Here is a 17,639-nt window from a genome sequence, read left to right as displayed (position 1 = left end):
AATCAGCTCCAGAGTTCCAAAGCTCCGCTTCAGAAAAAAAAAACATCCTAATGAAGTTTCTCTGAAAGCCTGTAGCAGCATGACATCATCGGCCTGTGTCTCAAACAAAGCCTTTCTGCTCATGATGGCTCCCGTCTCTTCATTAAGTCAATCACTAACCTAATTCTGGTGCTGCTGCTCCAGATCACATGATGCCATCTGGGTCGCTTTTTAAATTCACCCGTTCTGATGATGATCATCTGCAGGTCAGGGATTTAACCCATTAAGACCCGGAACGCATCTGTGTCACCTTTTGATTTGAGCTTTTAAAAAAAAGCATTATTTTTACACTTTGGCTATTCAAAAAGAGCAGATATACAAGCTCATAGCGCGGCACCGAGTGCCGCGCTATGAGCTTGTAGATCTGCTATTTTTGAAAAAACGTGAAAATGTGTGCAAATCATTGAATATATTTATATTTTTAAAGCGAACATTTTTAACTCAAATCTTTGCTTCTGGGTCCGCGGCCAAATACATATAATTTTGGGGGTCCTTGACATGAAAAAGTTTGAGCACCACTGATATAGAAACATACGTTTTTTTCGGAATACTGTTGGGATTTAGGAGACTAATGTAGAATCGGCTTCAGGTCTTAATGGGTTAATAACAACAGAGTCATCCGTGCGGCCGAGCCATGATGATTATTAGGCCCTGTCACAGTTATTACATAAGCACCTGATCACAACACTAGAGAGAGAGAGTAGCGTTTGTAGAAATGTTGGGACTTACTGTAAAGCTGCGCATGCACTAAGTAACTTTCCTCTTCTGCCCTAGCCTGGTATCCAGCCTGCTTCGCTACGTTCGGCTGACTTTTTTTTCTCTCTTCGCTTCTCAGTCTGGAAAGCCTCCCATTGGAAGGTTTTGCAGAACTACACTGGAACTACATATGTTACGTTGGGCAACGTCGTATGTTACGTTGGGCAACGTCGTTGCTGATTGGATGTTGTTCAAACGAATGACGAATCACAACGATCACACTGTTTTTTTGGTCCCGCCCCGCACCACAGACCAATCAGAAGCCACGTTAGGTTTCGAAGCTTTTGGCATGTCCCGCCTCCCTTGGAGATAGGAGGCTTTCCAGACTGAGAAGCGAAGAGAGAAAAAAAAGTCAGCCGAACGTAGCGAAGCAGGCTGGATACCAGGCTACTTCTGCCCCAGATTTGAACCCGGTTTTGTGCGAAAGTGCTGACATTTTTACCATTGAGCTAATAGAGCCTGCCTGCTTGCTCAGGGGATAAATTTAATCCTGACCATCAGGTCAAAATTTCGTGTCAGATCCTGTGTCTAGGTGAGACGTGACCTTTGACACGATCTAAATGTCTCAATAGAAGAGCAGGGAGACAAAATACAACCGCCCCAATGATATAAGTTATATTGTATTAACATACTCTACCATACAGATTGGACAAAATTACATTTATTAACACATTTTAAAAAGGTTACGTAGTGCTGCTTTAAATGTAATTAAACAATATATCTCTGCTGCACGGCAGGAACCAGCTAACTCCAAAATGTAAATTTTTCAGGAAATGAAAAAAACTAAACAAAAATGGAGTTAGGAGGTTTTGTTCATCATTGATAAGAACAGCTGAATGGACCTCCAAGCTCACGATGAGGTTGGAGGTCAAAAGGGGGTGGAGCCTGGAGTCAGCAAAACCAGCTAACTCCACCCCCCCCCTCTTATATTACATGTATTTGGCTCCTCATTTGTAAAACAATTGTCGATATGCAAATATAAAATATTTTTAAAAATAAATAAATATATATATATATATAAACCTGGTGCCCAGTGTTCTCAGGGGCCCACTAACTGTTCCACTTAGTGGTGAGAAGACAGTATAAACTTCACACTAAATCACAGCCTCGCGTCGTTTCATAATCACACAAACGTAATCGTTATCTTGGCCGACCCGCACTGAGAGACCAACCGAAACGCCGCGCGGTTAATGAGTTATCGGAGAAAGAGGAAACACACGATACGCACACGAGCGTAAAGGAGGTGATTGATGATGGCACAGAGAGGATTAGCACAGAGAGAGGACGTTATGAATGCATGCACCATATAGCAGCTGGGGCTGTGTGTGTGCCCTCGTCTCATCTCATGACATGTCAGCCACGTAACAAAGGCAAACAAAACACACGGTCTGTAATGGATTGCACCGTCGTAGATCATGTACTGTATATATGATGTTGCAGGGCAACCACAGAACATAATGGTCGAGTAGCAGTGTGGTGGTATTTACCTGTTTGTTCTTGTAGACGGGATGTTTTTGGGCGACCAAAACTATGTGTTTCTGCAGGTAAACACCTTTTGCAAAGGAGGCCGATGCACACCTCCAGGGTTGGCGACAGGTGCGTAAGTCAAAAAAGTATAAATTATGGAGGAGATCTCTGATGGTTAAAGGGCAAGACCACTTTGGTAGAGGTTTGGGTTGTGTAGTTACCTTGCCATGATGTAACTCCAAAGGTGGGCAAGAAATAAAAAATAATTGCTCCATTGATTAGAAATTGATAATTCAAAATATGCTCCTCATTGACTTACATTGTACGGTAAAACTGCTCTCAAAGTCACTCTTTTAGCACAAAAACGAACGCAAACAAAGTTGATTCAGACAATATAGAACATCACCAAACCCAGTACTGTTTTTTTTTTAATAAAAATGTCAACTTCCTGTTGATTTTGCCATTTTTAATAAGTAGAAAACCCGGACTGGATCGGCGGATCCGGATCCAGATCTTCAAATAGTAAAATCAACAGGAAGTTGACATTTTTATTAAAAAAACAAACAGTACTGGGTTTGGTGATGCTCTATATTGTCTGAATCAGCTATGTTTGGGTTCATTTATGTGCTAAAAGAGTGACTTTGAGAGCTGTTTTACCGTACAATGTAAGTCAATGAGGAGCATATTTTGAATTATCAATTTCTAATCAATGGAGCAATTATTTTTGATTTCTTGCCCACCTTTGGAGTTACATCATGGCAAGGTAACTACACAACCCAAACCTCTACTAAAGTGGTCTTACCCTTTAAGTCAAAGAATGGGACCCGCGCACCGTCTGGAACTTGCAAAAAAAATGTTGCTCTTTATTTCGACGTTTCGGTCGTTAGACCTTCATCAGGACAGACTATACAGAACACATCAACCACCGAACATTTTAAAGGCTATACAACACCTCCAAAGTGAAGGTCATTGGACATGCAGCCCATTGGCTGCACCCGCAATCTCAGACCTAAAGCCACCCATTCACAAAATAATTTTTTTTCTGGGTCAAGGCAACACTAATTATGGCTCTGAATAGCAGAGGAAAAGGCCTGTACATGTCATCGGGCCAGGTCTTCAATATGGCCAGCGGACCGGTAGGCAGCGGTTCCGGTAGGAGACACAAAGGAGACTCTTGTGTCTCTACCGTCTATACCGGAACCACTGCCGGTCGTTGTTTACTTAGTTCTTTCCCCTCCTTCAAACTGTGAATATTGCCATAAATTGTGATTTACAACCTAATAGAACTGAACTACGGTATAGAACTGGACTAGTGTGGGAAAAATATATCTCGATGCATGGAGAGAGAGAGAGAGAGAGAGAGAGAGAGAGAGAGAGAGAGAGAGAGAGAGAGAGAGAGAGAGAGTATAGTAGACCACCCTCTCCTTACACTTGAGAAGTAATCAGAGTCTTTTTTCCCACAGTCAAGGCAGCGACAGAGTGGATGAGACAATCCCTCTATACAGCTGATTGTCCGTCAAGTAGAGAAAACATTCCTCCCCCGAGAGTCCCCTAGCCCCCCCCCCCCCCCCCCGCCATTGTTTTCAACGTAATGACGATTTCCCCCCTAATTTATTCCCTCACCTATATAATCGTCTCAATAGGAAACCGATAGTTATGCAACCGTTTGCGGGGCCGTTAGTTACAGAACGCAAACAACAAGCCACCATACTGTCCTGTCCCCCCCTCCTCCTCCCCTCGCTGTCACCCCGCCCTCTGAGGAAAAGGACAAAGCGTCCCTTGTTGAGAGAGAGAGACACTGCTTTATATCATCATGGTATTCTGACACACACACACACACACACACACACACACACACACACACACACACACACACACACACACACACACACACACACACACACACACACACACACACACACACACACACACACACACACACACACACACACACACACACACACACACACACAAAGCCCCCACCCGATGTCAGATTGTTGGGTCCGATGCCCATCCCGGTTTTGAAGAGACCTAAATCAGTATTTATTCACAAACTTTTCCGTTTCAAACTCGAGTTGCTTTTTTTTCCCCTGCATTTTTGGCCAGACATGCTGTTTTCAAGGTGAAAGTGAAAGGCAAGTTGCAGTGAAAATGTTTTTTTTTCTCCATGAAGGCACAGTGAAAGCCCCCGTGATTACCAACCATCAGAGGATCGATCATACCAAAGATAAATATTCTTTGACTACTGAAAGGAGAATTACGGCCAACGTTATTCTTACCTTTATTATGACGTTATGATATCCTAGGACCAGTGGTACAGTACAGAAATTCCATAACTCTATAACGGATCCGCCACAGTTAAAAACCCGCGCCTATAGGTCTTGCTTTAAATGGCGTATTTTAATAGCTTTTTTTTGTTGTTGCAGAGATCTGATGTTTACAGTGAGAGAACATTATGCAACCTGTTGTTCTTGAACGCCCTCGACCGTAAGCCGAGCTTTCACGACACTTCCGGTCAGGCGCCGGGAGTGTCGTGAAAGCTCAGCTTACGCTCGAGCGCATTCAAGAACAACAAGTTATTGAATGCGAACAAGAACTTGTAAATTAAAAAAAAAAATGGCTGGCACAATGGGCAATTATTTTTGTATTTACTTGGCACTAAGTGAGTTTTTAATATGTAGACTATCTGCAGTGAAATTAATAAATGATGGTATTTACAATCTGATACATGCTCAGCCTTGCACCAATCAAAGTCACCGGATTGGTTTAAAGATGGGGAGGAGTTAAGAATTCAGAATCTCAACAAAAGACAAGAAAGAGACACTGGTGTCTACATATTGACAAGAAAGACACAGAGTAGACAGTGGTGCAGTCAGCTGGCTCATTAAGGCCACACTGTGGCCTCAGGGCATGCCAATTTTTTGAGGGGCACAAGGCCAAGCTGAGGGGCAACGACGGCCATGGCCTTCGTGGCCTCCCTGAAATTCCTGCCCTGGGCCACAGACAACACAAACCCCACACACACAGAGACACGAGCGGATGTCCATCCGTCTGTCCGTCTCAGCGAGGCGGACCACTCAGCCCACTGACAAAAATGTTTGAAAATAGCCGATCTACAAGCTCACAATGTGTCGCGCTGCGACGCGTTGTGAGCTTGTAGATCTACTATTTTCAAATAACCATATGTATAATATAGGGCTAAAGTGGTTAATGGATTTTTAATAATATCATAATTGATATCTGAAAAGTAACTAGTACCTAAAGTTTTCAAATAATTGTAGTGGAGTAAAAGTACAATATTTGCCTCTGAGATGTAGTGGAGTAGAAGTAAAAGTATTGGAAATTGGAAATACTCAAGTAAAGTACAAATAACTCAAAACTGTACTTAAGTACAGTACTTAAGTAATGTACTTGGTTACTTTACACCACTGCTCAGCAGACCAGCCACATGCTGCACTGTCTGTCTGTCTGTCTGTCTGTCTGTCTGTCTGTCTGTCTGTCTGTCTGTCTCCCATTCATAGCGCCGGTGGTTCTCAAACATTGTTAAGTCAAGGACCCCCCCCCCCCCCCACCCCCGATTGTATCTAATTGGCTGCAGTCCAAAACTGTTACTTTTTCAGGATTCAAAATTCAAAAACAGCAAAAGTAGCAGATCTTACAAGCTTGTGGATCTGTTACTTTTGATGCTTTTGTGTGACACTGGTAGTGTGATCAAGTAGGACGTTAATTTACAAAAAAACCACAAAAAGTTATATGGAGATAAGAGGTTTCTGCCCGACAGCAACGATTATGTAGAATAAATACTACGACGTTTTGAATGAATGCGCGCGGTCCGCGTTCTAAAGAATTCCTTGAGACCCCATAGGCTGCACAGAGAGACAATTGGCAACAGATTGCAACTTCTCTCTGAGTGAAGAAGCACATGGTCTCTACAAAGCAATAGGATATATTATAAACACGCCTGTTGGAAAAGCCTGCCATAAAACATGATGAGACAAAGCAGAGCCGTGCTGGACGGACCCTTGGCCTGCATGCCGTCTAAAATAAAGCAAACACACTGGAAGGAGCTTTCAAATAATGTTCCCGTTGTCAGACAAGGTTCTATTCCCGTCTTAGTCAAATGTCTATTATCTGTTATAACAGTCTGTTATATTTTTGTGCAGCGGTTCACAACCTTTCTTCCTTGGAGCCCCCCCCCCCCTCTTCTTACATCATACAAAAAGCTGAGACACCCACCACCACACACGTACGCACACGCACACACGCGCACAAACACACACACACACACACACACACACACACACACACACACACACACACACACACACACACACACACACACACACACACACACACACACACACACACACACAGTTTCTTTCAAACATATTAACCACTTTGAGCGAAAATAGGTAGTTTTACAAGCCCTTGCAGCTTGGCTATTTTCGCTTTTATATATATTTTTTACAATATAATACAATAATATAATGTATAGGCCTACCCAAAAATGCAAGTTATAATTTCGTGCAACATGTTTTAGAATTGTGGACTACCTCCAGACAGACAAGATCTACAAGCCCACAATGTATTGTGGGCTTGTAGATCGTCTATTTTTAGAGAAGATATAAAAAATATATATATATATTTCATGACCCAGCAGCAGCAATGCGGACGTTGGGGGTCCCAGCCCCACTCAAGGGGTTCCCAGACCCCCGGTTGGTGTGGTGCAGCCCATCATCTCTTACCTGCTTCCAGAGGAAGGTGTCCTCCTGGTTGATCTGCCAGGTGATGACCACGTGGATGACGCTCAGCGCCACGCCGCTGAGCACGGCCGCCCGCATGCGCACGGGCAGCAGCGTGTAGATGATGTAGATGAAGAACACCGACCACCAGACGCCCTCGGAGGCGCTGCGCGGCCGCACCGTCAGCACGCCCAGCACCTGCACCAGTGGTGGAAAGTAACTAAGTACATTTACTTAAATACTGTACTTAAGTACAATTTTGAGGTATTTGTACTTTACTTGAGTATTTCCAATTTCCAATACTTTTACTTCTACTCCACTACATCTCAGAGGCAAATATTGTACTTTTACTCTACTACAATTATTTGAAAACTTTAGTTACTAGTTACTTTGCAGATATACATTATTATATTATAAAACATACATTAACCACTTTAATCCTATTTTATACCTAGGCTATTTGAAAATAGCCGATCTACAAGCTCACAACGCGTCGCATCGCGACGCGTTGTGAGCTTGTAGATCTGCTATTTTCAAATATTTAGTACTTTTACTTTTCGTACTTTAAGTACATTTTGATGCCAATACTTTTGTACTTTCACTCAAGTACATTTTTAATTCTGGACTTTTACTTGTAACGAAGTATTTCTATATTGCAGTATTGGTACTTTCACTTAAGTAAAGAATTTGAGTACTTTTTCCACCACTGACCTGCACCGACAGCAGCACGCCGATCACCAGGTAGCTGACCATCCACATGTAGTCCTGGTGGAAGCCGTGGCGGTTGCACACCGCCATCAGCGCCACGAAGAGCGCCATGGCCACGGCCAGCGTCGACGCGTAGGCCGCGTGCGGCGGCCGCGTGGCCACGCAGTGGAAGGCGAGCATCACGCCGCACACGATCACCAGCACGCCCATCAGCATGGTCAGCGAGCTCTGGTTGAGCCGGAAGAAGTAGCGCTGGTAGAGGCGCTCCAGCTTGCGCGACTCGAACTTCTTGGACCGGAACACGCGCGCCACCCGGAGCCAGCAGTCCGCCGCCGTCCTCACGCCGTCCTCACGCCCTCCTCCCCCGGGACCCCCCTCGTCGCCCGCGTCCCCTCCTCCTCCTCCCCCGTTACACCCCCCTTTCCCTCCCTTGGGGTCGTCCTCGAAGCCCAGGTCCACCGACTTCAGCCCCACCCCTTCCCCGCAGGACGACGCCCCCCCCCCGCCCATCTTGCCGTAGTGGTCCTCCTGCCAGCCGCAGCGGACGCCGAAGTTGCCGCCGCCGCCGCCGCCGCCGCCGGGGTGGTGGTGGTGGTGGTGCTGGTGGTGGAGCGGGGCGCCGCGGGAGGGCGAGTCCATGGCCGCGTCCGAGTCCCGCAGGCAGCTCATGTACCGCGGGTTGCAGAGAGAGGAGCCTCCCTTCCGCTTGCTCTTCTTGCCATGGCGCTCGGCGCCCCACGCGGTCTTGCGGTCGTCCACTCTGGCCACTAGGAACCCACTGAACCAGGACATCCTGTTATAGGGCCCAGACACACCGGGGACACAGAGACACACGGTCAGTGGTGGAAAGTAACTAAGTACATTTACTTAAGTACTGTACTTAAGTACAATTTTGAGGTATTTGTACTTTACTTGAGTATTTCCAATTTCCAATACTTTTACTTCTACTCCACTACATCTCAGAGGCAAATATTGTACTTTTACTCCACTACAATTATTTGAAAACTTTAGTTACTAGTTACTTTTCAGATATAAATTATGATATAATGAAACATACATTAACCACACATACACTAACCTATTTGAAACCTAGGCTATTTGAAAATAGCAGATCTACAAGCTCTCAACGCGTCGCATCGCGACGCGTTGTGAGCTTGTAGATCGGCTATTTTCAAATATTTAGTACTTTTACTTTTGGTACTTTAAGTACATTTTGATGCCAATACTTTTGTACTTTTACTCAAGTACATTTTGAATTCTGGACTTTTACTTGTAACAGAGCATTTTTATATTGCAGTATTGGTACTTTTACTTAAGTAAAGAATTTGAGTACTTTTTCCACCACTGCAGACGGTCAGTGCTAGAGTTGATTTTGACAGCAAATTTTTATTCAGTTTTATTAGTCATAGTCTTTTGAATCAAATTCCATGTAGTTTTAGTCATATTTTAGTCATCTGAAATGTTAGCCGATCTACAAGCTCACGATGCGTCGCAGCACGACACGTTGTGAGCTTGTAGATCTGCTATTTTCAGAGCGCAACACCTGATCTCTTCTCCACTAGTCCCTCACTAACATTTAGTCTAGTTTTTATTTGTTGACAACATTGTATATTTAGACTATTTTAGTCATCATAACTTAGTTATTTTTTAGTTTTTCGTCAGTGAAAAAAGGTATTCAACGAACATTTGTCGTCATAGTTTTAGTCGACGAAATCAGCACTAACACACATATGAGAATAGCAGCCTGATCTCCAGAGAATACCGTAACATTGCACGGAACGAGTGCACTTCATTCCGTGCATAGTCGCCTCGGAACTCCCAAATTGCGTGCATATGTACGGCGAGTCCCACGGTGGGCGTAACCAGTCGCAACACGGAAAAACCCGGAAGCAGAGCAGTCCGCACAATAAAATTTACGATTCTGTGCCTATCGGTACATAACTCAAACGGCGCTGAGTAGGCACAGGCGAATGTCCCACCGTTCAGGACGGCAACTCGGTCGCCTTAGCTCCCTCGGTGGTCCTTCACGGGGTGACAATTCGCCTGTGACTGCGCGCCTCCGAAATGGTTTTGTCACAAAGGCAGCGCCGTACCATATGCACGCAATTCGGAAGTTCCGAGGCGGCTATCCACGGAATGAAGTGCACTCGTTCCGTGCAATGTTACGGTAATCTCTGGAGATCGGGTTGAGAATAGACAAGCTACAGCCCAGATCGAGAGGCTATAAGTTAAAGGGATATTTCACTTTCAAACATGTTTGGGGTCATTTTAACGTCTACTCAGGCTTTTGTGTTTCACCCCAGAGAGTTTTGAAGTTGCTTGATTCAGTATTTAGATATTTGACATTCATTTTATCAGACACATTGTAACTTCAAACTCCATTTTAACCATGTTATATTTATTGAAAACACACGTCCCTGGTTCTGGTGACTGATACTGTCCTTCTAATATGTGAGGGGGCCGGGTTTTTTCAATTACTTCTCATTTATTTTTTGAGAAAAAAAAAGGCACATATTAGAAGGACAATATCAGCACCAGAACCAAGGATGTGTGTTAATCGAGTATGTTTAATCAAACTAATCGATTAATTTATAAACAAATTATCCATAAAGAAATAATGGATTTATAATTAATAAAAGTTGTTAATTGATTTGTTGATATATTAAAAAATATATATATATATAATTTAAACCAAACTTCTGGATTTCAATTAATTGAAAAAGTAATCAAAAGAATGATAGCTAAGAAGACAATGGACAGTCCCAGCCCTGCTATACTTGGATTTTTCATTCTTGAATGACCTATGATGACCTATGACCTCCTGACCTCCTAGTAGAGCTGTTGGTAGAACTGCCAGAATTATTACATAAGCGTCAAATCGCAATTATTTGAGATAATCGCAATTATTTTTGCATAATCGTCATAATCGTTTCCATGTTGAAAAATGTTCACACATTTTCAAATATTAAAAAAAGCAGAAATAGTAGATCTACAAGCTTACAACGCATCACTTTGTGACTCGTTGTAAGCTTGTAGATCTGCTATTTCTGTTATTTTTTACATGTATAACATTATTAAATATGTCAATAATGTCTTCGTATATTTCAGTTATTTGTCATATATGCACACACAATTAAATAGTTAATCGCAATTATTTGAGTGACAATTAATGGTCAACTTAAATGTGTAATGGTGACCGCTCTACCTGTCTGGGTTCTGGTACATGTCCCAGCCCTGTCCTCTCCGGCCGGTTCACTCATTTATCCCCTTTGGACGGTCGTTTGAAGGGGCGAGGGAGGGTTTTTCTGTATAGGGTGGGAGAGAGCAACTGGAGCCGGTCAAGTGGCCTGATAGTGCCACGCAACCCCCAGGTCACCGCGAGGAGACTGGCTGATCGATGAGAAGAAGGTCTATCTCCAGGGCTTCTTCTGGGTCTAGAAGGAGAAAAACAAATAAACATACAGCAATTTACAATTTAGGCCAGGGGTCTTCAACAAGGGGGTCCGGGACCCCTAGGGGGTCCTCAGAGTTACTACAGGGGGGCCACCAATTCTTTGTGTGATATGATTTTTATGTTTTACATTAACCACTTGAACACTATCGTCCGTATTCTGAGGAGAACTTTAGCCAAAAATAGCCGATCTACAAGCTCACAACGCCTCGCGCTGCGAGGCGTTGTGAGCTTGTAGATCGGCTATTTTTGGCAACGTGGCTTGGTGTAGAGGGAGAAAAGAGCAGACCAAGTTTTAAAAAAAAGGGAATCTGAAATCCAATTTTATACAATATAGAGGGGGTCCCTGCTTCATCTCTCCCTCAGCTAGGGGGTCCTTAGCCTGAAAACATTGAAGACCCCTGATTTAGGCATTTAAGCAGACGCTCTGAATCCAGAGCGATTTACAGTAAGCAAGGTAAACCCGAGGTAATACATCAAATGCATAGAGATAGTAATCTGGGATCATCAGTCTAGAGTCTAGACCAGGGATGTCAAACATACGGCCCGCGGGCCGGATCAGGCCCGCTAACTAGTTTAATCCGGCCCGCGAGATGATTTTGCAAAGCATAAAAAAAATTTAAAAAAAATTATTTTTTTCTTTTTTTTTGTGCCAAAAATGTTTTAATTGTTTTTTGGCCAAGTCTACACCTGCAACCACACGTAACTTCCACTCTCCTCTTCTTCTTCCTCGTCTTTGTATTGGTATTGTTTGTGTTGGAGCGCCTCAGTGCGGCTGCAGAGTTCATGTGCAACCTCTTCCAGAGAGAGATAGAGACACTAGAAACTCTGCTGGAGACAAAACAAACTGTGTAGACTTGCCCCTTTGAAATAAAATGTATTTTGGCACACAAAAAAAAAAATCTTAACGGTTACTTATCGATTAATTAATCGGTAAGGCCTAACGGTAAACGGTTAATAAAATGTCTCCATTTGGCCATACCTATTTGTGAAGTTTACATTTTCAGAATGTGCTTGTACTAACTAAGACTAAGTAAAGTAAACAAAGAAAACTATCTGAAGTTGTTGTTATTGTTATTATTAGTTATTATGCCATGATTTTACCGGTCCGGTACCGGTCCGGCCCTCTGGCCCTCTGGTTCTCCTCCATGTGGCCCCTGAGCTAAAATGAGTTTGCCATCCCTGGTCTAGACGGTATAATATCAAAAAATAAATAATCTGTGCGTTGAAACTATAGAAACTATAGGATGCCAGGTCAACAAATGTAATCTAACAAATCTAAATTACATTTGAACCTTTGCATATAAGCCTGCAAGGTCGCCGCCAAGGCTAGGTCAAGTGCTACTGGCTGAGGTGGAGTCTGAAGAGGTGGGTCTTCAGATTGCGGCGGGAAGATTGGGAGCAGTGGTGGAAAAAAGTACTCACATTCTTTACTTAAGTAAAAGTATCAATACTGCAATGTAGAAATACTCTGTTACAAGTAAAAGTCCGGAATTCAAAAATGTACGTGAGTAAAAGTACAAAAGTATTGGTATCAAAATGTACTTAAAGTACCAAAAGTAGAAAGTAATCATTATGCAGAAGGTCCAATTTCACAAGTTTTCAAATGTTAAAACTTCTTTAGAAAATAGCAGATCTACAAGCTCACAATGCGTCGCATGGCGACGCATTGTGAGCTGGTAGATCGGCCATTTTCAAATGGCCGAAATGTACAGTATATAGGGCTGAAGTGGGTAATAATGTTTTGTAATAATAATCAAAATCTACAAAGTAACTCAAGTTTTCAAATAATTGTAGTGGAGTAAAAGTACAATATTTGCCTCTGAGATGTAGTGGAGTAGAAGTAAAAGTATAGAAACTATAGGATGCCAGGTCAACAAATGTAATCTAACAAATCTAAATCAAATTTTAGCATAAGCTTGCAAGGTGGTCAAGGCTAGGTCAAGTGCTACGGGCTAAGGTTGAGTCTGAAGAGGTGGGTCTTCAGATTACGGCGGAAGATTGGGAGTGGGTCTGCAGTTCTAACTGCAATGGGGAGTTCGTTCCACAGTTTGGGAGCCAGAAGGGAGAAGAGTCTGGGAGGTGTGGAGCGTTGTCCCGGATGTTTTACTACAGCAAATGTAAACTTGGAATGCAAAGCAAACAGAACATAAAACGGCAAGGGGTGTATCGTTGTTAAATGGCTGGCAATAAAGTCATGTTTCGCAGAAGTAGGACAGCAAACTTCCGCAAACTTTAATTACCATGACCGAGTGTGATTGGCCTTTTGTTTTGAGAATAAAGAACACACTGAAAACTAGATGTTTGTATTTCCATTATTAGTGGTCTACACCGCAGGCTGCCCTGCTGGCTCAGCATGAAGTGCATTTTTACTTTACTGGAGTATTTCCCATTTTCAATACTTTTACTTCTACTCCATTACATCTCAGAGGCAAATATTGTACTTTTACTCCACTACAATTATTTGACAGCTTTAGTTACTAGTTACTTTGCAGATTTAGATTATTATCACAAAACATGCATTAACCACTTCAGCCCTATGTAATATTTCGGCCATTTGAAAATAGCCGATCTACAAGCTCACAATGCGTCGCATCGCGACGCATTGTGAGCTTGTAGATCGGAGATCTTGAGAAATGGGACATTCTGCACAATGAGTACTATTACTTTTGGTACTTTAAGTATATTTTGATGGCAATACTTTTGTATTTTTACTCAAGTAATGTTGATTACCGGACTTTTACTTGTAACAGAGTATTTCTACACTACAGTATTGATACTTTTACTTAAGTAAAAGATTCGAGTACTTTTTCCACCACTAATCATTTCTCACGTCACTTCTCTCTCCGCCTCAGTTTCCTGTCTCTTCACACGCTACAATCTAACAAAGCAAACAATTGGATTTAAAAATAAAAACAAGAAATGACAAGTCATATTATACCAGGTGCAAGTCATATTATACCAGGTGCTTCTCTCTGTGAGTGTGTGTAGCAACCAAAAAGGGAGCGTATCTATGTTCCCCGGGTCCTATGTTCCCCGGGTCCTATGTTCCCCGCTTTCCTAGGGAGAGCGGGGAACATAGGACCTAACCTAAACCTAACCCTAACCCTAACCATAGTGGGAGAACATAGAACCCGGGGAACATAGGGATGACCCCCCAAAGAGGGCTCAACTACTGCTGTCTTTGTCAACCAAAACGGTTGCGGAGGTTACCCAATGCCCACTTAAATGCGCTTCTGAGCTTACACACCTGGAGCAAATGAATTAACGAGCGACATTAAGCAGCGCTGACGGCCAGGCGGCGAAACACGCGCGTCAGCCGCAGCAGAGTGAATGAGAGAGGGGGAGAGAGGGGGAGAAGAGAGACAGGGGAGGGCGTATGATCCCATAGCATGGGAGGACGGCCCGTCTCCCCATTGGCTTAAAGGACAGGCAAAAAGGGGAAGTGTCCCCATTGGCTTAAAGGAGTAAAGGACAGCCAATGATGAAAAAGTGTCAAGCAAGTAACGACTAGTTGATCAGTCTCTTCCTAGACCAGGCTGCACCTGGTAAAAATCGGTTTCCATCTGTCCGGCAGAATTGGCAGCAAATACTGTGGCTGTTTGATGTGTTTCAATTGAAACGAGCCCTCCACTCGCCCAGAAATCCCCCGACTGACATGCAACACTCTAATAGCTCAACGGCTGTGGTCACTTCATTCAAAGATGATGACATACTGGCAGTGGTGGTAAAAGTATCAATACTGCAATGTAGAAATACTCTGTTACAAGGGGAAAAGTCCAGAATTCAAAATTTACATGAGTAAAAGTACAAAAGTATTGGTATCAAAATGTACTTAAAGTACAAAATTAAAAGTACCGTTTATGTCTCTCACAAGTTTTCAAATGTATACAAATCTTTTGAAAATAGCAGATCTACAAGCTCACAATGCGTCGCATCGCGAGTCGCAACGCATTGTGAGCTTGTAGATCGTCTATTTTCAAATGGCCGAAATGTATATAGGGCTGAAGTGGTTAATGTATGTTTTATAATAATAATAAAAATATACAAAGTAACTAAAGTTTTCAAATAAATGTAGTGGAGTAAAAGTACAATATTTGCCTCTGAGATGTAGTGGAGTAGAAGTAAAAGTACTGAAAATTGGATATACTCCAGTAAAGTAAAAAATACCTCAAAATTTTACCTCAAAGCACAGTACTTGAGTAAATGTACTTAGTTACTTTCCACCACTGCATGCAAGACTCTAATAACTCAGCCACTGTCGTCACTTAATTCAAAGATGATGACATACTGGACACCGCTTCAAAGCAGTCAACAGTCAGCTTTAGTTAGAGTTAGAATCCAGTAAGCAACTCAACATTCAAAGCAAAATGGTTGATAGTTCATTTCTTTCACTACAGTATGAACACTATGGTGTCAGCCAACTAAAACAAACTCGTAAATTCTCAAACTAAAGCAAAATACACATAATTAAAATGATCTCTTTAAGCAGCTACTTGGTAACATATACTCTTCTACCAGACAAGAAAAATAACATAAAAAGTCTAGAGTTCACCAATCTGGGAACCCATCGTCAAATAAAAAGGAAAAACAGCGCCCCCAGCGTTTTTCACTTTTGCATTTGACTCTGAGGGGAGTGATTAAATAGACCGACGATGACTGGAAACCGGCGTTTTGTCTCTGCCCTCAGCCCTCCACTTCCGGTGGTGCGCCTATGTTTTCATTCCCACTAACAATATTTCTCCACGGAACACTAAACACCATTTCTCCCAAAGAACATGGATCGTTTTGGTTATAAGCCCACTTGTTTCTATGACGAAAGAACAAGTTAAAATGTTACTAACTTTCCGTGGTTTTGTCGGCTCCGAGGATTGTTAAATGAGTTTGTGTTTGTTTCCAGTGGGAAGCGAACGCACAGATGTAAATCCCGCCCACTACATTTGATTGGGTAAAGCGCGGCCTGCTTCCTGATCTGAAGGCACGCCCACTTGTAGGCCAACGCTCACACGTTCTGAGCGGGGCTCCCGACAGATTCAGTAGCGCAGCTCTGAATCTGTTCTTGAGAGATTAACTCTTACCCTGCCAGAGTTTTTTCAGAACAGTCTGTAGCCTCTGCCAGGGTTTTGACCGATTTTGGTACCTTTTCGCATAGCCACAAAATATTTTTCTCAAGTATGATTGATCCCCAGAAAATTTCTAATCACAGATGAGATTCAGGTGTGGTTTCACAAATGTCAACAAGGTCAATTTGACCTTGTTGTCATGTGTTGTTTGATGTTTGAAAATAGCTCAAAACCAGTGGTTTCAAACCAAAAAACATTGTGAATTGTTTGTCCGTTTCAATTTTAACATTGAAGTGGATAGAGCAGCAAATCTTTGGAAATTGTTATCTCCTTATTCGTTTGGAATATCGAAAAGGTGTCAATACTAAATAATTAGAGAATCTTTTTAGAATTTTTTTTTTTTTTTTTTAAGTTTTTTTTTTTTTTTTTTTTTTTCAGGACGTTTTTAAACGTCTTTGGCAGGCAACAGCTAATTTCTCAAAGACGTTTATAAACGTCTTTGGCAGTTATAGAGTTAAGAGTTCCCAAATCTCTCAAGACACCACCGCCCTAAACATGTAGTGTTGTTGTTGTTAATAGGAATAAACACCGGCAGGACGTGGACTAAGAAAGGGGAGGGGCCAAACCGAGTTTCTGTCTCGATGTTTCTGCCTCAAAAATATGTTTTTTTTTGTGTGTACTGTGTAGACATTCTTTCCTCTCTTTTTTTAACCGAATGGGTTGCCAGATTGAGAGTTCACAGGCTCTCAAAGCATGCTGGGAGGTACATGGAGGCGGGGAACCTCCAGGACATTATGTCCCATTTATATTTGATTGTGCATTGTGTGTCTTGCATCAAACATACCTACAACTTGTAGGTCTATCTTTTTTTGTTATCAATTGCTTTTATTCATCATATCAGCAATATAACAGCAATACAATTATGCCAGTATACATAGATGCATCATGAATAAATAAATAAAACACATACATATTTATACAACCCATACACAACTTAAAAACAACAGAAAGGATCCAGAAAAGAAAATAATAAGCAAACAAACAAACCCACCCACCTCCTCCCAGGACCAACGATGCCACGAAAAGCAAGGGCCAGACACCATGCATACCTGTGCAAAGTTATACCACTGTGTAAGGACAGCCTAAATCAAGCCCTCGTGTAGGACCTCTGCAGGGAAGTCACTGCAGTATCCGGAAGACCGTCTACCCCAATAGCACCCGGAAGTCTTGCGAGACAATATTTCAAACGTGGCTCTCGTGTGACAATAATACTGCAGTGACTTCCCTGAGGTCCTACACGACACATATACAGTATACTAGAAAAAAGTATTTTCGAGCGATATAAATAAGCGGATTACACCACGGCCCGTATACTCCCGTTTCCGAACTGCGGTGGGGTTCCGCCAAAATGGA

The 17,639-nt window shown here is 42.6% G+C and overlaps 1 protein-coding gene across 1 annotated transcript in view; it reads right to left on the bottom strand.

Moving 5' to 3' along the window:
- Positions 1-11,141, bottom strand: part of LOC308097406 (adenylate cyclase type 6-like) — a 104,876-nt gene extending 93,735 nt beyond the window's left edge. Inside the window, exons 1-3 of the mRNA XM_080445162.1 lie at positions 10,918-11,141; positions 7,716-8,505; positions 7,008-7,202 (exon numbers count right to left, since the gene is read on the bottom strand). Coding sequence (XP_080301288.1) covers positions 7,008-7,202; positions 7,716-8,505; positions 10,918-10,937 — 1,005 coding nt within the window. The 5' untranslated portion in view covers positions 10,938-11,141. The remainder of the gene's footprint in view (positions 1-7,007; positions 7,203-7,715; positions 8,506-10,917) is intronic.
- Positions 11,142-17,639: the final 6,498 nt, after the last annotated feature.

The sequence above is a fragment of the Gymnoscopelus braueri genome (assembly GCF_963280865.1).
Source record: "Gymnoscopelus braueri genome assembly, chromosome: 12".
Lineage (NCBI taxonomy): Eukaryota > Metazoa > Chordata > Actinopteri > Myctophiformes > Myctophidae > Gymnoscopelus > Gymnoscopelus braueri.
The sequence above is the reverse complement of the archived record's forward strand: the minus strand, read 5'-3'. Positions and strand labels throughout refer to the sequence as shown.